Source organism: Zonotrichia leucophrys, chromosome 5 (assembly GCF_028769735.1).
Source record: "Zonotrichia leucophrys gambelii isolate GWCS_2022_RI chromosome 5, RI_Zleu_2.0, whole genome shotgun sequence".
Lineage (NCBI taxonomy): Eukaryota > Metazoa > Chordata > Aves > Passeriformes > Passerellidae > Zonotrichia > Zonotrichia leucophrys.
The window spans coordinates 10,410,603-10,433,772 of NC_088175.1; the positions used below are offsets into that span (position 1 = coordinate 10,410,603).

General features: G+C 42.1%; 1 protein-coding gene across 4 annotated transcripts in view; it reads left to right on the top strand.

The window, feature by feature from the left end:
- Positions 1-20,339: 20,339 nt before the first annotated feature.
- The window catches only part of PRIMA1 (proline rich membrane anchor 1), a 50,550-nt gene continuing 47,719 nt past the window's right edge, over positions 20,340-23,170 (top strand). Inside the window, exons 1-2 of one of the 4 annotated variants that reach the window (XM_064713839.1) lie at positions 20,340-20,441; positions 20,780-20,913. In XM_064713839.1, coding sequence (XP_064569909.1) covers positions 20,821-20,913 — 93 coding nt within the window. In that variant the 5' untranslated portion in view covers positions 20,340-20,441; positions 20,780-20,820. Of the gene's footprint in view, positions 20,442-20,643; positions 20,914-23,170 lie in introns of those variants that run through there. The other 3 variants (XM_064713838.1, XM_064713841.1, XM_064713840.1) reach the window with 3 other exon arrangements.

Consider the following 23,170-nt stretch of genomic DNA (forward strand, 5'->3'; position numbering starts at 1 on the left):
AAGATGTCATTGGCTTCAGCTCTTCTATCAGCACATATTACACAAAGCAGAATTTGCCCTTAATATTCTTTTGTTGTTCTTACATCAAAGGGCTAAATTTTGCCCACTAATATGAGTAAGAGGCTTTTCAGTTATCTTTCTGATGCAAATTATATCATTTTGCATTTTCCACTGATTATCTGTGGTTTGAAAAGTACCACAGATGTTGAGCAAAGTCTGTACATCAGTTCTCTCCTCCTCTGAGAACAGCATTCAAGTAAGCAAAATCGAAACAGTCCTGTGGGAATTCTAGTTTAGCTGTAGCTCAAGAGGGAAGCCAGTCTGGGCTTCAGAAAGTTTGTCAGATATTTGATGAAACTGTGATCAAAGGACTGGGTGTGCCCAGCTCAGCACCTGAATTTATACCAGGTCATCTCCAGCACATACATTCTCTCCCCTTGCTAGATGCCCATAGTGAGCACGGTGCACTGTTACATTTAGCAGGTGCTTGAGGTCCATTAGATGACAGCCCAGTGTGAGATCTGCCCTCAGCTCTCATTGCACAACATGGAATAAATTGTATTTGATTGTGGCAACATGCTGACAATGCCAAGGTTAATGAGCTAACAAAGAATACTTAATGCAGTCAAATTATGAGAGATTGTTTTACTAGGTGGCATTTAGGATTTAGAATAATCATTACAAAGTAAAACCTCTATCCACCTCTGACTGGGCTTTTGCAGAGGTGCATAACATTTCAAAATGCAGCTGAGCTGAGAAAAAGCAAGTACCCAAAAGGTCTGCAAAGCAACATCAGCCAAACATGATATTACTTAGTGTTTTTTAGGAGCTGTGACAGGAAAGTATGGGGGCAAAGGAACTATATAATGAGTCTGCCTGGTGTTTTTATCACAATGTAAGTAGACCACCTCTCTGGTTGTGCCTGTGTTAATTCTCAGTAACCTGACTCATTTGCAAATTCAAGTTTTGTTATTCTGTGACATAGCCTGGGACTGTAGTCTACAATTATTAATTTAATGGTGGTTTCTGGACCGTACCTTATTACCCAGTCAGATGTATTAAATTATGACAGAAGACTTCTCCAGGAGTCCACTGAGGTCACTCACAGAACACTGCCAGATGGTCAGACATCCAAGACAGGAAAGAGTAAGAGGAGCCTTTTCACCCAATCCCATCTATCCCTTTGAAAGTGTGAAGTTCTATCAAACTCACCCATTCCTTAGCTTGTGAAAGATAGGGAAGACTGTGGCTTTGCAGGACTCTCCTTCCTCCTATGCTGAACACCCCACAAGGTTGCAATGGGGCCATAGGCAGGCCTTGATCACACACCAAAGGGCACAGTATGAAAGGCACCTGCCAGAGTTGGAAGAATCAATGTCAGCTCTTTTTCTTTGCCAAAAAGACTATTGATTCTCTATACTTACTCCTGTAACTTGGCTGACAGGTTCATAGGACAGCAAGAATCTCAGCTAACAACAGTGCTGCTTCAGCCAGTTGTTCTTAATAACCCTGCCAAGGAAAGAAGATTTATAGACAGGAGCTGAACAAGGCAAGAGAATACTCTTTTTTTTTTTTTTTAATGTAAGAACATATTTCAGGACATTTTGCTTGGGTACCAGTTGTCTCATTCTTTTCCATAAAGCTGCAAGAGCACAGTCTCTCTGGAGTGCTCTATGGGTAAGAAGTGATATATGAAGCAGGGTAGGAGGATATACATAAAGCTGGTTGGTCTGTGTGTTCCCTCATATAGCAGCAGCTGTACAATAGCAAAGGTTCTTAAATCATCACCTTCTAGACTCACAACTAACACATTTCCCCTTGAAGTTAATTAGAAAACTCTTGCTGATCTGTATGCAGGTTATATGCTTAACACAGTCAAGGTTTGTCCCTCCATATGTCCTCTTTACCTAAGGCCCCCCTCTTGTTTGGCTATTATTGACATGAGCACACATTTTTCTTCAAAATTAATAACCAGCTCTTTCCACATGACCTCTCTTCTTTGTCAGACATCTATATCCTGACCTGCTGCTTCAGAGACACTACCAAATCTGGCACAATGCCCTGGCAAGTAAAGGCAATACAAGAAAAACAGGAGTGAAGGTGATTGGTTGGATGTTACTGCTGTGGTAGAATGTATGTCACAAGAAGGAATGTGCCACGCTGACTGTAGGATAGCTATGATTTACTATACTTTCAAACCATACCTTAAATGCACTGTGGTTTTTAGGATGTCTGTATTTTTTTTCCTCTCACCTAAAGCAGCCCCTTCTATCCATTATCTTTATGTACCCTCTGTCCTCCAGAGAATATCTGGTGGAAATGCCAACCAGCCCAAAGCACCATGCAGGCTGGCACCTTGGGCTTTACAACACTTTTATGGGAGCTATAAAGAAGACACCCAGAAAATAGACTGATAAATGAGATAGTCTGCACATGTTTGTTATGTGACTGTGACAATGCCAGATTATGGAAATAGATATTTGTCAAGTTTTACTCATTAAAAAGCAGCAGAGAAGGCCAAGCTTCTTTAATTTTTTTCTTTTATTTTTGCAAATCATGCTTCAGTAAACCACATGAGGAAAAGTTTTGTTTATATTGGACTTTCAGTCTTATCTATTTGTTGAACAACATCAAGCAGGTAATGTTTGGAGGACTTCTGAGGACTTAGAGCTTTTCAGTTTGGTCTTGCATCATATATTCATACTGGAACAAAAAGTCAGCACCCTTGGCAAGAAAAAAATCACAGTCTTGTAAAAACATTACACTTCTTGAATTCTGGCAATGCACTGACTAGGAGTGGGCTTTGAACTCTGAGATGACAAGGTGTGCTTTAGTGCCAGGGGGAGGGAGTCCCCTGGAGACATGTACTGCAGAGAGAGAATTTAATCACTAAGATGTTTTTAGGCTGAAACACCTAAATGGTGGATTAGACTGAAATGCAGTCATAGAATGTGCTGACAGGTGTTCTCCAAGTAGGAACCAATTAAAGAAAAAAGGACATTTCCTTCTGTAAGTACAAATCTAATTTTTCGTTATTCTTCTGAATATACAATATAGAAATTATTCCACTTTAATAGATAGGGATGAATTCTAAATTTTACCTGAGTCTCTTCCAGTACTAAGCAATTATTTCTCCCTTTTTCTCACCCAAATGCCTTAGGCTAGTTTACAAAAAATAACAATATTCTAAAAGATTTGGCTGTCACTTTGCTGAACAGTGGTTTCTAGATAATAGGACAGAATTCACAATCAACCTTAATAGGTCTGTGGTAGAAACTATTAAATACCCCAGTTAGGACTGAGATGGAACAGTCCCCAAGGGACCTTTGTGCTCTGATCTCACTGCCACTGGAAGAATAAATAAGTGCATAGCCTGTCACCCTGGCTAATAACTCCCAGAGACAGAGGTTACCATTACGCAATGGGAGTTAGCCTATGTTTCACTGATGTCTTGCTACTAAATTTGCCTTCCTGAAAGGCTTTTAATGACTACAAGAAAAAAAGAGATGTCAGACTTGAGGCTTACGACCCAGCAGTCTGGGTCTTATGACAGCCAGCACTAATCAAGCATAGAAGATTTTTTTTTTTTAAATAATGTACCAATAGCTTTTCTTTGGAAGGGAATATGAATTATAATTGTCCTACCTACAGTGAATACAAATATTTCTTGACCAGGAATTATCCTGCAGCACACAGGACACTGCAGGGGGTCACCAGGTCCCCAGGAGCCATAACAAGGAGGAACCAGAGGAAGGACAAAGATTCAGCATGCAGTGTTCTATGTCATGTTGTAAGGCCCCAAAAAACTCATTCAATGAGACTTTTAGAAGGGCTTACAGTTGTTCATGTACTCTGAGCTAGATGCATGGGAGAAATACTGATAAGATATTCTCAAGAGTTCAAAACAGAAAAAAAAACCCCCAAAACTTTACTGGCAACCTCAGACAGTCAGAGAAGTTTGGCAAAAGGTTTAGAGCAGTATTCAATAAACATAAAACACTTCTCAAAGCATTACCTTCACAAGCTCTCAGCCAGTTTGATTTTAAATTGCTCAAAAACTCCAAGAAGATAGAAGTAGTAAAAGAAGGAAGACAGAAAAGAACAAATATAGCTACAGACTCCTACCAAATCTGAGGTTCTGATCCCTACTTGAAAAAAAAAAATTAGAAATAATTGAAGTTACAACATTTCTCTAACACCTTTTGCATTTACAACCCTCAAGTGTTTTACAAATATTAACTTATTGCAGACCCCAGAAGAGCTTCATTACTTTTCCCCTGCTCTCTGTTTTAAAGATGAAAAAACAGAGCAAAGTGAAATGTCTTTCCCAAGATCACAAACGTTCTGCCTCACAACCACCAATTTTGATGCTCCTGTTCATGCCACTCTATCACACTGACAAGTTAGTGATACTCCCCAGTGTGAAATGGTCTGCTGGGAATAAAATGTGTAACCCATCAAATACACAGCTTGTTTACTCTTTGCTTACATTTAAAATACCTCTTTAAATAATACATTTTCAGTGAGCAATTTGAACAGCTCATTATTTATACCATTAAATCATGTTAAGGTATTTTTTGAAGTCAAATCTAATTAAATTACTGTTTACTTCAAGCAAGAAGTTGAGCCAGTGATTCACTGAAGGATTTATCTCTGTCATATTTGCAATTAAACATATTGATCCATTTATATATATTTTGCTCTAGTTAAAACTCTCAGGATTATAAATTCTGAACAGTCACCATACTAGAGGTGAGGAATACCAGTTTCAGGAGGACAGCATTCAGAATAACCTTTCTTTTTGCACTAAAAAGCATTTTTCTCCATGACCTGCATGTTTAACTTCTGAGGTTTCTCCTTCACAAAACACAAAGAATTCTGTTTTACTTGTGTTTTAAAGACTATCAAGAGGCAGTGTACCTTCTTTTTCTTTTTTCAGTGAGTGACTGCCTTTGAAATCACTTTAAGTGTAAGGCATGAAATATTTCTTTGTGAGTTCACATACTTCTAAAAGCAGCAAAAATGCCAAACTAATGCCTTTAAAACAGGTTGGTTTTGAGGCTGTTTCCATATTTAGGTGTCTGATTTGGGGTGTCTGGAAAGAGCCTGGTTCAAAGGGTGGATTTTCAGCTTGATATGTTTCCCAAAAGATTGTGTATATTTATGTATGTAGCATGTGTGTGCCTCTGCACTGAGCTCTCTGAGTGGGGCACTGGTTTGTGCTGTGAATGTTCCCAGTCCCCTTGAATGGAATCAAACTTTCAGATTCCAAATTTTGTATTTTGATGGGAAGTGATCTCAGGTGTCCTGGGCTCTCATGGTGTTTAGCCCCACTGGGTCAGCTCTTGGGCCACAGCTGCTTCCATTCAGAATAAAGAGCATTATCCACTTGAGCATCCTCCTCGGGAACTGGGATTTTTCTCTTACAGCAAATTCCTCCCAGTCTTGTTTCTCCTAACAGTTCATCTCAAGCCTTCAGATTTTTCTCACTCTTGGATCTATTTTTAAAACCATTTTTTCCTATAATATGTAATCAGTACTCACCTGACAGGAGAGTGTACTCAAGACTTCAAAAAGCTGCTTTAGGACCACATGATAATAATTCTCCTTAATCCCAAATATAGACAAGATACAGAGCAGGGCCTACAACAAGTTTTATAGAGAGCATTAGTGTCAGCAGTTTAGAGAGAATTAAAAAGAAAAATAACATTCCATCCCTGAGGAAAAATCCAAGTAGTGCATAAGACTAAAAGGAACATTTCTATTGGGAATTGCTTATGAAAGAGATTTTTAGTTCAAAATAAGGAAATCAGTTGGCACTGCATAGGGATTGTATTGATCAAAAATAGTCTTCTGAAATATTACAATTCAAAGAAGAGGCCAAGCAAAAGACACAAATGAAAGTAAGCAACCCAAATGCAGGAGAAACTAAATCTTGCACTTGCAGCAAAGATTGTGTTCAGACTCCAAATAAGACAGATGCTTCTTGCAGTTGGGAAAATTTGAAACCGGACCTATAGCTATGATCCATAACAGTGCTAGATTTATTGACCACCTGCTGTGAAAACAGAGCCCTTTTTTGCAGCAAAACCTCAGCTCACCATGTGTGAAGTGTCTCCTGTGTCATTTTCACGATTTCCTAGAAGTTGTGATTAACCCAGATGCCAGTGCTGCTCCATTCCTGCATGCTCACCAATCAGTGCAGGATTAATAAGATGCCAGGTGAGACCACTGAACCTCCTGGTGAGCTATTGAAAGAAAAGTGAGTGTGCTAAAAATATTTAGAGATTTATTTGAGTTCTCCACATGAAGTCTTCTGTAATTTATCACTTCAGTTCACACTTGTTCTGTTTTGTTTAATTTTAGAAGGGGGCCTTTCTCTCCTGTTTTTTACAGTGACCACATCACAGGTTTGGGTCTGTGACAGCCATGAGTGCACTCCAGTCCCTGTGTTTAGCTATTTTTCTATCTGCTACACTTGCAAGCTCCTCCAGTTGTTCTGCCGAGCACAGAGATGCTTAAGCTATACAGATCTCAAATGCATGTGTACTGAGCAAAAGGGTTAGGGTATTCTCTGATTTATGAGTAATGCTTTTCATAAGTATCCAGAGATATGAATGGGCACAGAGCTGAAACAAGCAGGGGATTGATTCTTGTTCTTCTGAGCTGCAGCAAAAGCCTGCTCTGCTTTACTTAATCACAGTAAAACAACCCTCTCATCTAATGGTTATTTTAATTTTATCCAGATCTCCTTAGAACAGATTCTGTGAGAATCTGAAAGCAAAATCAAACATGACATTTTGGGATGTTCACCAAAAGCAGTTGAATGGATGAATGAAAACATCAGTTTTTCTCCAGTAGTTCAATACCCAGGGTTGGAGACATGACAAGTTTTATAAATAAAAAAATTTTGGTTTTTATTTATAAATAAATGTAAATTGCTGACAAATAGAAGTGATCTGTTAAATTTATTTGAAATAAATATATAAGCATAGAAACAGCACCATGGAGTTGTTGGGTGCCATGTAGGCAATAACAGCAACTATTCCAACTATCCTCTGTATGAAAGTTTTCCAAAATCAGCATGGACTGCAAAGTGCAAAAGCAGTATAGGTACATGAACGTAAAGGTAGTGGATGTCATTGCCACTCTGGATGACCCTCAACTGGGTCTCTCACTACATATAAGCAAGACAACAAGGCATATTTGTTTCTTATTCTTCTAAATAGACACGTAAACTGACTGCAACACAAAGATGAGGAATAGACTGGTTGGTTGTACAGAATAAAATCAAGTTTTTACTACAAATCTATTTCAAAATGGCCAGTTCCAGCCAGATTGAGAAGTCAATATATACCAAGATACCTTGCAGGTGATGTTGAGGTAGAAAAATAGATAGGTTCATATATGTCTGGGAGGAAAATTATCTGAAAATGTAAGCAGTCAGACCAGTACTGATCTGGTGTAAAATGGAAGGCATGAATGATACTCAGAAAAATGTTTTGGTGAATGGGTGTCTCAGTGAAGCTGGTGGTGTTGTTTTAGGCTGAGAAACTCAACCTCACTGCTCAAAATCATTAGTTGTCTTTGGAGATCTTGATCCTTTATACGGAGAGCCATTTGCAGGTGAGTAGGTTTTTTTTAAAAAAACACATTGCTATATCACATTAAAAATACATTACATTATATTACATTAAAATATACTGTTATATAGCTATGTAAATAAATACATAAATCAATTTATTCCATTCAAGAGAGAGCTGTGGGTATGTTATATTTATCTCCACTAAGCATTGAATAAAAGCTTAAGGGCCTGTGGAAAGTAGTAAGGGTTGAGTACTTCTGAAAGGTGGACGCAGGCATTTCCTGTCCTGTGCTCCTGCTTACTGCTGTTGTACTGCTCAGTCACAGTTTCACAGGACTTAACCCCAGACAGAGATTAAATGGCAACTTTTTATGAGTTTAGGCAAACTTACTGAGCTGACTGCATGCAGGAGTACATTTTCTTTCTAAGGTGATTTATCTCCTTTATGTGGCTGGAGCGATAAATAATCTGAAAATTAACGCCATGCTCCCCTGTAAAATAAAAATCCACATTAATCTCAGCTATCAGAGGCAACTATAAATCAAATGAAAGCAAAACAGGGCAAAGAGGGGTTGGAAACAAAGCCCCATCCCTGGCAACACAGCCCTAGGCAGACATTATAGCAGTGTTGGCTGAGACTAGCCGTCAAGAGGCCCCAGAGAACTGGCTCTTGGGGCACCTGCCACAGCATTGAACATGAATCTTCAGGTCTCCATGAGCCAGGTCCTGGATTTCACTGTGGGCAATAATTACCTCTGCTCCAGGAAGGAGATCAGTAGGAAAGCTGAATCTTTTGTCAACAGGAGGAGTAATGAGTAACTGGAGAGCAGAAATACAGAATGCCAAATGTAGCAGAGTCTTTAAATTTTAACACAAGGTACCATTGGTCCTCATGGGTCAACAGAACAGAGCAACTTCACCTTGTCCAGGTGATCTGTCTGAGTCACAGGTGTGAGTTATCCTGGCTGTCTTTTAGCAGCCTCTCTTCTGGAAGAATTACTGAACTCTTCTATAAAAATTGTTTCTAAGTAATCTCTCTTGGGTTAAAAGCCAATGCTGTTCTTTTTGAGCTAGCTCTGAAAAATCTCCCCCATAACTAAACATACAGGATTCCCTAGAAGCAGTACCTTCACGATGCCAATTGAGGGAGCAGGAGTTGTTCCATATTTGAAAGCTAAAGGTAAGGAGATGAAGGAAAGAAGTATACATAGCTATTTCAGAATCTGTGGGCAGTTATTTCTACTGGATTCTGAAATATAGTGGAATTCCTATAATTTTCTTAGCCTGAATAAACATATTCATCAGGGCACCCTTTCATCAAAGAATGCTGTATGCAGATATCTGTAGGTGCATGGATGCTACATCCTACAGATGATATACAGATTAATTCTTAGATATACACTTATAAAGCCCCCTGATCTGCAATCTAAACAAGCATCATTTGCTATCAGATTTGCAGCACTCTGATATTCTCTACTCCAAATTAGTCCTGGGTGAATTCCATCCCTGCAGCTCACCCATTTTTCTATTACAGCTAATCCAATTACTTCAGACTCTTATCTTCCTTCCAGTGTGCACATAGGCCATCTTCCTCATGGAAACCATCCTGTAAAAAAGTTAATAAGCATATTTATGCTAGAGAAGTTATGGACCAGAGTGTTTATGGGCACAGGAATTTGTTATCTTTGTGCTAAGCGAAGAAACATATTGATGGACAAGATAGATGAGCAATTTAAACAAATGGAAAGGAACCATGAATGGATAACTGAAAAGGGCTACACTTCACCCCCAGTTCATAGAAATAGCACAAAGAGAAATGTTCTTGAAAGCAGATGGTTGGCACTGGAGAGAGCTTTTGAACACAAATTTTCTCCCTTTCCAAAATTAAAATATGCAGTGCACCCATTGCTGATGGAGTTTCTCACCCTGTAGATGTAGGTCTGGCAGTGCTCACCAGAACTCTTTACTTCAAGCAAGTCAGAGTTAAAATTTTACTTTGTTCTAACTAAAACTTGTTGTAAAGAGAGAATCAGTGTCTTCTTGTGCTTGAGCTAGTTGCAGAAATGAGTTGTAGCTGTTAAGAGACAGATGTTACCAGAGTCGAAAATGCCTGGAGGTCTCCTCACACAGAGGACCCCACTGAAGCCTGAGTGTTAAAATGCACCCACAGAGTTTGTAAGCTTACACCAAGTAATTCCAGCAAAATCCTTCCGGTGCAATTATTCTCTTTCTGCACCTGTATGGTGACTTATTTTCCAAACTTCCAGTGGCGAGGCCAGGTACCAGATTCAAGCACCAACATGAGATCCAATAACTGCTTATCTGCGATGCCTTGGAAGAAGCCTGATGACTCAGGCACATTTTGAAAGATGAAGGGGCAAGACCTCTGCTAGCTGAGAGCTAATCCTGCTCCAGCACCACAGATTTGGAGAGAAAAGGACTAATGCACACCCTGAACAGTGCTGCCATGCCCACCAAGGAGGCCAGGAGTAAATGCCCTGGGACTCTGGAGATGCACCTCAGAGAGTTCTTCTGTCCTCACCAACAGGGCTGGAAGAAGGGGAGATCAGCACCAGGCTAACCTGTAGAAGGAAAAAGGAGGGAAAAGGGGAAAAAGACCCAGCCTGTTTGCTCTGGGACTCAAATCAGCCCTTAGCTGTTCTAAATAGCTCTGTGCAAGACTGTCAGCAGAGCAGATGCTGGATTATTACAGAAAAAATAAGCATTATGAAAATATATTCATGTGCAGGAGAGGGATGGGGCAAACCAGTATCTGGTAAAACAGCTTTGTTGTGAGGCAATTCTTTATCTCAAGAGTAAACACTTAGTCCCCCAGGCAAGAAAGAATCACTGTTAAAATCCTTCATAATTAAAGAAGGATTATATTATATATATATTTTATATATATATATATATATATATGTATAGGATCCTATATTATATACAGGATATATGATCTTGAGGACCTATTTCCTCTCCTGGTGGGAGGAGACATTGCAAAAACATTCAAAAGGACAGTGGGGTACTGTTATCAAAATCAGCATAGCAGGTCCAGGAAGTTCCTAACTCTGATTCTTCCTGAAGACAACAAAGACAACGGGCTTCTGCCTTCAATATCCAGTATACAATGGCAGAATTACATTTCTGGATGTCTAGACAAGTGTGTGGAGCTGGACTGTGCATTTCCAGTTCACTGGACACCGCTCTACAGGCATGGGTTCCTATAGGTGCTGCACGCATGTCAGCTTCTCTCCCACAGCTGGGACTTAGCAGGACTGCTGCTGTTACCTGGCCATTTTTTGTAGAGAAAACCAGAAAAAGGCAGCTAAGGAGGTGATTGGGAACAGCAGGGTGTTCCCAAGAAATATTAAGCTACCCTCTGCAAATAAACTTATTTCAAAGACAGAGAATTGCTTCTCAGTTTCCTTTTATGCTTCCATTTTATGCCTTCTGACTGTTCTTCTCTTTAAGACTGTAAGTGCACTGGGGCATCCCTGCTTGTTCCTCAGTATTTGACCAGGGCCTTATTAAGTGAAGGCCTAATATTAGCTTATCCCTTGGCACTGCAGCAATAAGCAAAAGAAAATAATATTCACATTAGACAGCCACTATAGCTGTGGACACAAAGAGAGTAAAATTGATGTGCTTATTCATAAATAGAGAAATGTTTCCTTTGATTATGGGTTTCCTCCTTCCTCATTATAAAAAATTATCAATTATTCCTGCCTATAGGTACAGCAAGATTACTCATCACCAAGTTAACAGCAATGCACTCCAAAATTGCTTCTGTAATTCAGCTACAACAGCACAAGTAAGAAGGATTAAATGACAAGGAGGTATGCTGAATATACGAAAATACTGTATGCAAATTGTTGTAATTCATGACTGAGTCACAAAAAATATGTATTCAAAATCTGTCATGATTTAAACATTTAAGAATAGATTGCTATGCATTTATGTAATAACTTTTCATTAGAGGATCTCAAAATGCTTAGGAGGCACTGAGATGAAAGCATGATGATGTCAGTCTTACAGGACAGCTCTAGGTGCATTTCTTTTCAAATGAGCAGCTAGTGGCTCCCAGGGACTTCCAACACACCAGACCAATACTTGATGGTCTGGGGGAAGAAAAAGGGCTGAAAAAGGTAAATCTGATAACTCTTCCAGTCCTCAAATGGGTTCAGGCTCTGTTGATCCTTACAGATGCATTTCTAATACCCTTTAAAATATCCAGTGATAGAGCAATTACAAATATATCTAGCCTCCTTCTCTCTGATTATACCTTACATGACTTCATGTAAGCAGCAAGCAAATATGTTGCAAATAAGCAACAGGAAAATACATTGCAAATACAGTAATACCCCCAAAATTTTCGCACTAAACAAGAATTCTTAGTACTAGCAAAGCCATGATGCAGCTCATCATTCATCACAACAAAGAAAGCACTGGAATTTTTTAGCACGTTCCTTCACTGGTTTTCAGTAGGCTGAGCAGAATGGAAATTTGAAGCAAGAGAGAGCACACCTCAGGCTGTGTGGAACAGAGTGTGGGCACTGATGTTAGGAGTCATAAAGATGGAAACCTAAATCAATGTCTTCCTGGGACCTCCTGAGAGCTCTCTCACTGTTTGGTGAGACAAAGACTGCAAGATAAAGAGTACTCCAAGGTGTAAGTGCTTCAGCTGGAGGAACTATGGACTGCCAGACCCTACTGAGAGATTTCTTCCTCTTCCTAGTGCATGTATTTGTTAAGATGAAAAAGGGAAAGGAACAGATCAAGGATTTGAATGTTAACAAAAAGACAGAACACTAATCTTAGAAACATAAAGATAATAACTGGGATTTTATTAATAGGAGATAATTTTTTTTTATTTTAGAATGCAATAAGATCTAAATCCACTGGCTGATTCAGAGCAAAAAAGATGTGTTGAAACTGCTGACACATGCCTGCTGATGTTGGTGGCCTTAGTAAGAGACATCCCCACATTTTGCATAAGATTCTGCCAGGGAAGTAATTTGGCATTACAGTGCCAACATGTGACATAAAAGAAGTTACAGGCAGTGTAATCTCTGTTTGATTTCATCAAAACATCCATAGCATAGGCTCAAGGCAAAGTACTTCAGAACTTATACCTTTTTTCTTAGGATTGTTGCCTAAACATATTGTTGCCTTTCCCTTATGTCTAGCTGAGAAAATTCTTTGCACTGTGTACATCTCCAGGTCTTCCCCTGCAGAGAGCGCTGCTGCCAGAAAAATGCCTTCTGACCCTAGAAAATAGAGGGGACAACAGAAACCCACAGGCACAGCCTGGTAGGACTGCTTTAGGAACACGTTGCTGCCAAGAGATGCGAAATGCTTCGCCATACCTCAATGTTTGAAATATTTTATGATGTAGATTTATGAACTTTCATAGCAGCATTTATCTATGTTCTTCAAAGGCCAAGCCAAGATTAGTGCAGTTGTCAGTGCTGTAAGACCCATGTGTTTGGCTGCCTTCTGTACAGGGAAGGTAGCATGGTCTGTCAGGCAGTCCCTCTGACAGCCAGTCTGAGCCACAAGGAGCCATGCTCCCAGCTACTGCGCTAATCTAACAAAATTCTAGCAATATCTCACTGAACATTAACCTACCACCTACTGTCAGCAGGCCGATCCCAGGATACCTTCTGCATACCAGAAAGCATAGGCACCACTTTGGGTATCTTTCTTCTCTTTCTTCAGATATTAAAGACCACACAGGATCTAAGAAATTACAGCAGTGGCCAACTGGATTGGTGTACCTCAAGAAGACTTCAGACACAGGAAATGCAAAAGATTTGGAAAGATTTAACAAGCTGTAATAGTCTAGAAACGGCTGACAAATCACTGGATTTTCCTTTCCATCTGCAAATAAAACCACAATTTACTGGCAGGAGACTACAAATATGTTGGACAGCTCTGAATTCATATATAAAAAAAATCCTGTATTACATACAAAAAAGGCTTACTAGAAGAACTGGGACTTACCAGTAACGCCACTGGGACCTGCTACCAGTAACGCCACTGGGACCTGCCAGTGATTGTCCTGGAGCAGTGTTTGGTGCTCAGCATGAAGATTTCTGAAAGAAACTCTCCCCGTTAAACCGAGTGCTCTATGACTGCACCGGAGGTCACTGGCGAGCTGGTGCTGTCTTTGTGATAGTCCTGCACTAGATGGGGCTTATAACCAATCAATAGCTCTTGTTATGAGACAGATGGATCCATTATAATCTGACCTGCTCAGACTCTGGCTCTTAACCCTTAACCTTAGCTGATGTAAAATATTCACCAAAATTCGCTGTTAGACATCGGACCAGCCTCATATTTCTTTCCCTGCCATTAACAAATGTCACATATTTGTCAGCGGCACAGATTATCTCATCCACCTCATCATAGTGTATGCCATGTTGTTGAATGTGTTGTTAAAGAACCAGAAGAACAGCATTTTTAAAAAATGCACTGTTGTGGAATTTGTGAGTAGATGAATAGAAAAAAAAAAGTTAAGGAATGTTTCCACCAGTATTTTCTTACAACAATTAATAACACATTTATTATTTTGCCAGGGCTTAGGGTTTTGATAAGCACAAAGCTCAGAGCTCCAGGAACACTGCAGCCACAAAAGGAATCCCAAGGGGAATGCAAAACTACAACGACATGGCTTTCTACAAAGCTTTTTCCTTGCAGCCAGCTGTACCGCAAGATTGCCTATCCTATCAAGGGTAAGGGTCAGGGTTACACCTAGGGTTGTGATCTTTTAAACCAGGAAGCCCTGAGCTCCAGGCACCCTACAGGCAGGAATGCATCCCAAGGGGAGCGACAAACTGCCACAACATGGCTGCCTCCAATATTTTCCTTGGGACCATCCCTAAACCTAGGCTCATTTACCTGCCTAGGGTTAGGGTTAGGGTTGTGCCTAGGGTTAGAGTTTTTTAACCAGGAAGCCCTGACCTCCAGGCAAAGTGCGGCTGCAAAAGGCATCCCAAGGGGAGCGACAAACTGCCACAACATGGCTGCCTCCACAGCTTTTTCCTTGGAGCCAGCTCTAGCCCAAGACTGCTTTTCCGGCCTAGGGTTAGCGTTATGGTTACGCCCAGGGTTAGAGTTTTTTAAACCAGGAAACCCTGAGCTCCAGGCACCCTACAGCCACAAAAGGCATCCCAGGGAAGTGCAAAACAACATGGCTGCCTACACAGATTTTTCTTTGGGACCATCCCTAACCCTAGGCTAGTTCACGGACCAGGGGTTAGAGTTAGGGTTAGGGTTACGCCTAGCTTTAGGGTTTTTTAAACCAGGAAGCCCCGAGCTCCAGGCACACTGCAGCTGCGAAAGACATCCCAAGGGGAACTCAAAACTGCCACAATTTGGCTGCCTCCACAGCTTTTTCCTTGGAGCCATCGAGAACCTAATGCTGCCTTTCCTGCCTACGCTTAGGATTAGGGTTATGCCTATGGTTAGGGTTTTGAAAACCACAATGCTCAGAGCTCCAGGAACCCTGCAGCTGCAAAAGGCATCCCAAGGGGAGAGCAAAACTGCCTCATCATGGCTTCCTCCACAGCTTTTTCCTTGGAGCCAGCCACAGCCTAACTCTGCCTTTTCTTCTCTAGGGTTAGGGTTAGTGTTGCGGACCCCTAGAGCTTGGAACCCAGATATGAATCCAGATGATCTGTGTGCTTGCAGTAACAATGACAGGCTGGACATTCCTCATCTGAGATCTGCAGAGTGATAGCTTTCTAAAATCTGGTTCCTAATTTTTCAGGGTAGCTATCATGTCAACTAGAAACAGAGGTAAAAAAAAGTACAGAGTGGAAAGAAAGAGAAATTAGTGTTGTGTTAAACTGGTCATTTTTCATGGATTTTTTAATGAAACATTTTCAAATATACAGACCTGCTCAGAGTAGTTTTAGTCACATATTTTCAGTAGGCATAGAAACTTTTGGACTTGTAGTTTTAGGGAGTATTCTGATGCTTAGGATTGATTATTCTGGTAACCAAAATTAGATCAGTCTGACCAAATATGTACATGTTTCTCCTTGAAGGATGAGTTAAAAAAAAATAAGCTATACTGATAATTTTTTTTAGAAACAGTGATTCTCCATCCTTGCCTTTCATCTGGATCTGCTTAGACTCTTGTACATTTACTTAGCCCTGTCCTTGCCATCCCTACGTTTCCATAAGATGTAGGCAAAAAGAGTCCAAGAGAAAATGTGAATGCAATGCTTTCATACCATCTTTTAACCATTCCAATAACAAGTATTTAATCTTTTAGACCAGAGCGGCAATGTATAATGAGTGAAAAAGTGACATAGCACTTAAGTGATTTCTGCAACCTGCAGTTCACTCAGCATGCAGAGATTTCATTACAAAGTCACAAGTGATTGAAAATGTAATATATGTAAGAAGTAATGTGTTGTGTGAACAATTGATAAAGCTGAAAATAGGACATATTTGGGGCACACAATCCCTTACATCTAGGATTTTTTCTGGAGAGTTTAATAACTAATCCCACACATTTTACCTTACCACACATATTTATAAACAAAGAGCAAGGATACTGCTGACAAAATCCATTTTTGAAGAGAAAAAAATGTGAGAAACTACTGTTAAGTTAATAAGCAGAAGGTCTGTTTATCACTGAAAGTAGCATCTCAGAGTCAGAAAACAGAAAATACAACAACAGGCTTGTATGATGTACAGCCACAGCTTTTTGACCACGAATAAAAATTTACCATGTCCTGTACTTTCAGGTGAGGGAACACAAGCTAAAGATTACATACAACTTTCCATGTTGGTGCTATTCACTCCTCACCTAATCTGACATCGAAACATTGATTTTGATTACAGAATTCCTGGCCTATAGAGTGAAATGGGGGCACGCTGCCACTGTTTTCCAGATGCAGTGCAATAGCCAGAATTTATCTGAGAGAAAACTTTAAGAGCACTTATTGAAATTCAGGTACTTATAAAACTTAAAACTAATTTCCAAAACTTTAATATCATGAAAATCAAAGAATCATTTGTTATCCAAATGCATTCTAGATATCCTCAAAGTTGGGAATCTTTTCCCAAGTTGGAAATATTGAACAATAGAATAATCGAATCTTCCAAAAATCAAATCTGTTACTTGTATGGTCCTCTGTTTTATGAAATAATTGGGATCATCAAGAAGAATTCTCTCCCCTCCTTGGGAAGAGATTATGGTATTTGAAGAAATGCAATTTCCTCCACTGTTTCTGTTGATCTTTATTAATTCCTGATCTTCTAAAATTATTGCAATAAATTGTGGATTGCTAGGTAGAAACTTGAAATCCAAAACCAGTAAATTTTCCTTCCACATGTTGAAAGCACTGCTTAAGATATATGGAGTAATAAAAATATCCTTTAAAAATAGCAACAAAAGTCATTTCAGTGCAAGCAAAAGTGATGTTGTACATTTACCTGCTTGCTGATGTTTTTCTAGACTCAAACCCAAAAATTAATCTGGGACAGATCATGCCAGGCTAACGAAGGCTTTAAAAAGTCAGTGCTAAAATGTTTTCTAGCATGTTTATGTTTTCTAGCATTTCTCCAGGTTGGACACTCTTCTTGAGTTCATTGACTTGCATCCAAAAATGTCATTAGTAAAACACTGCTTAAGTGGATTCTTTCTAGGTCTGTCTGACCACAGAGCCTGAGAGGAGGCTGCCTTTGCTTCCTCTGCTACTGGCTTCAGCTAAAACCCCTCTGATGTCTCTAAAAACATAGAGAGCAAATTTCCCTAAAGTCAGACTGGGGAATATCTATTGATTTTAATAAAGTTTAGACAAGTCAACATCAAAGAGAACCTTCTCCTGTGCTCTCTGAACATTTGAATTTATGCTGTAAACTCCATCAATACTGACAAAATAAATAGCCTCTTAAAGGCTATTATGGCTACTTAGATTAAAGAAATATGATAATATTTGTAAGTACAGCTAATCAGTGTTGCAAGCCTTACTAATGTTTCCGGAGTAGTTGCTCCATTGGAGTGTTAATCACGATTTCTCTGATTATCAGCAATTTTTTAAAAAATAAAAACATGAAGCAAACAAGATAAATATTCTTCCTTGGTAATCAGATCAAAGATGAAAGGGGAATTGAGTAATGGTCATCATTCTGTTGAATATTAATATTTGGCTTAAATTTTTCAAGAAACTGCTTGAATGATGCTGTTTGTGCAGCCTTTTGCTGAAAACAAAAAAAAAGAGAAGACCCTTTTAAAATAGTTTAAGTTATTATTTTGAGCTGTAACACTTATAAATCACTTTTCATCTCCTGAGCCCTGAACCAGAGCACAGACCTTTGCTGACCACACCAGCAAAGGATCTGCTACTGTTCCATGTTTCTGTGATGAACTAAACATTTCAGAGGACAGGACCTTGTTACTGCCTTTCCCATCCAACACAGCAAGAATTTTGGGTAGTTGGATCTCATTGTGTTGTTTTGACAGGCAGGGAATCCAATTTAGGTAATTTTTAAAATATGACCAAGGTGGCAGAGGGAGTTGGTAGTAGTGGGACTACACCCCAGGAAATCCTGTTTCTGTTTCCAGGATGGTAGTCCTAGCCATTATCCCTTTCCACACTTCACTGCTGCAGACAAATAATCATGTTCTTCCACAAACCAGCCCTGGTGCTACAAAATACTTAATGCATTATTAAGCAAAACATATTCCAAGCCTGTCATTGATTCAGGGCCTACAGTCTTGCAAGAATTGTATCATTTATCTTCCTTATAAGTGGAAAAAATTCCTGGACTCTATTTTCTCTCCATAGAAACTACAGAGATGCTGAAGTAATTAATGAAAAGTACTGGGGTCATGTGGACAAGAACAGGGCACACATTCAGCCCTTTCTTCAGCCATTCAGACTAATGGGAAATATGCTTCTGTGTGGACCATATGACTGGGTCCAGAGGCTGGATTTAATACATTTGCAGCCCAGTCATTTTCCCAAGTGAACTGTCAATTACCAGTGTGAGACAGAAAAGATACTGATTACCTGGGCCAAACTCTGCTCTTGTTTGTGTCAGAACAATATCCCTGATTGCGCTTGCTTCCGTGTGACTGTGGGTTGAGTTTGGCTGTGTCTCCTCGGTTCCCTGGGTTGTCTTTGAACCACAGGAACAGTGCTTTGAGACAGCTACTTGGGCAGTCGCTAATGGCAAGAAAATCCACAGTTCTTCAGACATTAAGGCATTGTAAATACTGAAAGAAAATAAATCTGTGTTGTATTTTTTTGGCATACAATGCCTAAAGCCTTATCTCTCATTCTGTCAGGAACCAAGAACTATGTATACAGATGGTGCAATTTATTATGTTCTGTACTGTGACCAAGTGCTGAAATACCTTCAGGAAATCACCAGAAAGCCTGAAAAGCTTTGCTGTCTCTTGTGACTCCAGCTCACTAAAACTATAATTGAATGAGCACAATATATTAAGCCCTGCGTATTACACAGTAGGCTTACAGAAAAGGACGCCATCTTTTTCAGCATCATTACAGAAAATATCTTTGCTGTACTATTACTGCCTATACCCAAGATCATAATGTCTCTGCCTCTCTGAATTCTGATCTTAGAAAACCACAAGACAGGGATTTACAAACAAATGCCTGGGTTCAACGACTCCACCTCAACTCAGGTGTAGCACCATTAAATTCCAGGGTGCTGTTCTCATTTGTAAAATGCTGCTGGGCCTGATAGTCCTGACATTTTAAAACAGTGCCTGTCGGGGCTGAAATGAATGGACATGAAATGAATGTAACAGTGGTATGAAAAAAGAATTTTAGCTGTGTATCAGTTCAGAGGTTAATGTATTTCTATTCCTGCTTCTCTGAGCAGATTTTTATGAAACCGATGATTAAACTTGGCTGAGTGAGTGCAAGAAATACAAAGGAAAACTAAAGTCAATATTCTCAAACTCATTCATCTCTCAGTATGAAATGTAAACCTTGGAACTAGTATTTTCTTCATACCCATGTGCTTTACTGCATTTGAAACACTGAAAACAAGATCCCTGTGTCATGGACCCAATAACAAATATTTTATGGTCATCTTGATACCCACAAGGCCCAACTTTCAGCAACAGCCCAATTCACAAAACAGCTGTTTTGCTTTTAGCGCTTCATTGGAAGCAAAACCATCTTCATCCTTGATTTCCTACTGTTTTCTTCTTGTGGTGCCTTGATATTGGAGGGTGGTCTATCCATCCACTTCCCCTCATGCACTGTTACACATTTCCGCGTGTTTTGTTGGAACATAGAACCACAAATGCCATGAAGCGTCTTCCCTATTTCATCCCAGAGACAGCGGGCCGACCCAGCCCCGTGTCCCGCCTGTCACAGGACAAACCCTCGCGTCACTCATGAGAGAAGGGAACACCGACAACCACCAACCCCAAAACCTCCTGGCCGCAGTTCGGGGCTCCTCCAGGACGGGGGTGCCGGTCCACCCCGCGCCTCCCTGGGCTGGGTCCCGCTCCCGGCGGCGGGGATGGCGCGGGGCGGGTGCGGAGCTCCCCGGGGCCGCCGGTCCCCGAGCCCCGCCGGGGCTCAGCGGGGACAGCTGCCGCCGGGAGGAGCCCGGGCGGGGAGGGAGAGACGAGGGGAGCCGTGCGCGGAAGGGACTGCCTCGATGGGCTTGAAAAATCACTGCAGCAGCGGCGGCGGGCTGGTGGGAGATGCAATGCCCGGGCTGCGCGGCCGCGCCGCTCTCCCCGCCTCTCTCCTCCGGCTCCGGCCCTGGCCCCGGCCCTGGCTCTTTTTTTCCTCGCCTGGCTCCAAACTTTTCCCGCTCCCCTCTCGTGTGAGCGGGAGCCCCGAGCTCAGCGGTGAGCGCCGGCCGGGAAGCCCCCGGCACGGAGAGGCTGCCGGCGGCGACAGCCGGAGCATCCCGGGGAGGGGAAGCCGGCGGGGCGGGCGGGGAGGGAGGCGGGCAGGGCGGGGGTGGAGGCGCGTCTCCCTGCTGAGGGAGCCGGGACGTGCAGGGTTCTGGGTTTTCCCGACCACTCTTTCCCCTCCCCACCCGCCCATCTCCCTGCCTCCCTCCCCCCCTCCTTCCCTCCCGCCTTCCCTCCCTCCCCTCCAGAATTAAAGTTGGGACAGTCGCGCTCCGGGGATGGGTGCGAGCCAACGCCTCTGCTGCCGGCTCGCTCTGCTCCCTCCCCAGGTCGCCCGGAGCCCGCGCCCCCGCCCGCCCGCCCAGGAGGGATGCTGCTCCGGCAGCTGCTGGGGCTGCTCCGCTGCTGCTGGCCCTCCCTGCTGCTGCACTGTGCCCTCCACCCGCTCTGGGGGTCCCTCCAGGTAGGGCCGCCCGAGCCCGCTCGCAGCTGCGGGGCGCGGGGGCGGCGGGGCCGGGGCGGGGGAAACGCGGGGGTGCGGGCAGAGCCCCTCCGGCACCCCCGGCAATGCCGGCAGGAGGCCGTGGCGGGGCGGTGGTCTCGCAGGCGGCCCCGCAGCCGGGAGAGCCGCTGCTGTCCTCGGAGAGGGCCCCCCTTGCCGGTGCTGCGGCCGGCGGGTGTGCGGGACGGGCGGCCGTGCCAGCCCCGGAGCGCTGAACTCGATCCGAGAGCGCTCGCTCCCAGCAGGATGGAGTTGAGTTTCTTCGGCGCGCCGGCGGTCGGAGGGCTGGGGAGCGCATTTTGCTGTGGGTGGCAAGATGCACGGGAAGAGGCAGCGGCGGAGCGGAGCCCCGGCGGCCGTGCCTTGCCGCGGGGTTTCGGTATTGATTGCGAATTGAATGGAGGGTTTTCTGGGTAAAGGGCTGAATCAGCTTTTGCCAACTCCGACGCCGTGGTGTTGTGTGACCTTGATTGTAATGTGGGTGGCCAGCAAGAGAGACTGAGAGAAATTGGTGCACAGTGAGGGAGAGCGCCCATCCAGTTTGGAGAATCAGGACAGCAGCAAAGCTCATCTCAAATGCGTCACTTCGATATTTCAAAGTTTATTTATAATATAAGTCTTCAGAGAAGTGACTGATGAGCCAGCCAAGTGCCGTTCAAGAACAGACCAATTACAGTTTCTTTCTTGGAAAAACAAAGTGGAGACTCCACATCTTTTACTCCCTGATCTAAACTTAGTGACTCCCAAGAGATTAGAGAGATGTTGTTTGTTTTAGCGTCTTGTCTCTTGCCATGAATGACAAAGAGGATTTGTGTTCCTTGTGGATTAAGATGAACAGAAATACAACAAAAACAACCTTTAAAGCAATGTCCTGTCATAAAAATTTCTGCCAGCACTACCTTCCTGCTGTCCTCCTCAAATATTTAGATCGCTAATCTAAAGTTAAACTATAGCTGAATTTCTCAGGGAAGCACAGTTGGGTGAGAAGAGATGCCTCCTGCAACCTCTTCCCTATCAGTCAATTGAGCAGAGAAAAAAAACCTCGGATAAACATATTTCTGGCAAACTACTCACATAATCTAAAACGATTTTTCTAAAACAATTTATAAAAATTGAAACAGGCTCTGAGAAATACGAAAGCCAAGGAGCTCACCAGCCTTTCCTTGCAATAATTTGGAATTTGGATGAATGACCCATTCATCAACTGTGCTTGTGCTATTGCCTGCTGTTCTGTGGAAGAACAAACACTAAGCCTGCTTTTTTCCAGTTTTCCCAAAACTAGGCTCCCGTCAGCAGATTCCAATGGGAAGGGCAGGTGTGAAATGCTCGCTGGCATGCCAGCCTTCCATCCTTCCTGTGACTGAAATTCCTCCATGGTTGAACCCCTCCCATGGTTCCCTTCCCCATGTTGAGTCATAATCCTTGCTCTTATCTTCTCGCAAGCCGTTATCTCCTTGACTAATTCTGTGCTGTTGCATCGTTGCTCTCCTGCCCTGCTCCATCTCTAGCAGCAGGCGTGTTGTGTTTGTTTTCTCACATCCCCCAGCCCCTCTGCACGCATTTGTCCCCACAATGACTTAGTGTGGCATAGCTTTCCCTCCCTCCTCGGCTTTTCCTCCTTAGGCCCTGCCTTGAGACACTTAAAAGAATCAGTCAGATGCTAATCAAAGGAGAAACATTTGTCTTACTAAAAACAAAACCAAAACAAAACCCACAATCATTTCTTATTAGCATGGTAGCCAGTTCTGTGATAAGAGGGAAGGGATGATTCTGTCAGAGGCTTTTGACATAATTTTAAAAAGTGCAGAAAGAGTCATGATAAATAACAGGGACACATTTTTTCTGGTTTTGTAAACATGGATCTGGATTAACTGATGTGAATTGCACAGAGCTGTCCTGGGATTTATGCAGCAGCAGTGAGATCTCATCTCATCTCTGTAGACTGCTACCAAGAGACAAAGCTCTTGCTACATCAGCAGGCTTTTAGAGGTCTCTGTGCCTTCAGTCAACTGCACTTTTCTGTTAAAGCTTTCCTCCTTTTACCTGATTAAAAAAAGTCACAAGAAGGCCACCCTCCAGGGACTGTATTAATCCTCTTTTCCCATCCCACTCTGTAGAACGTGCTTGTGGACTGCTGCAACCCCATGGGACTCTACTGAAATACTAAACAGTTCTGACCACATGCAGATTTATTCTTCCATGGTATGCAAAACAGGAC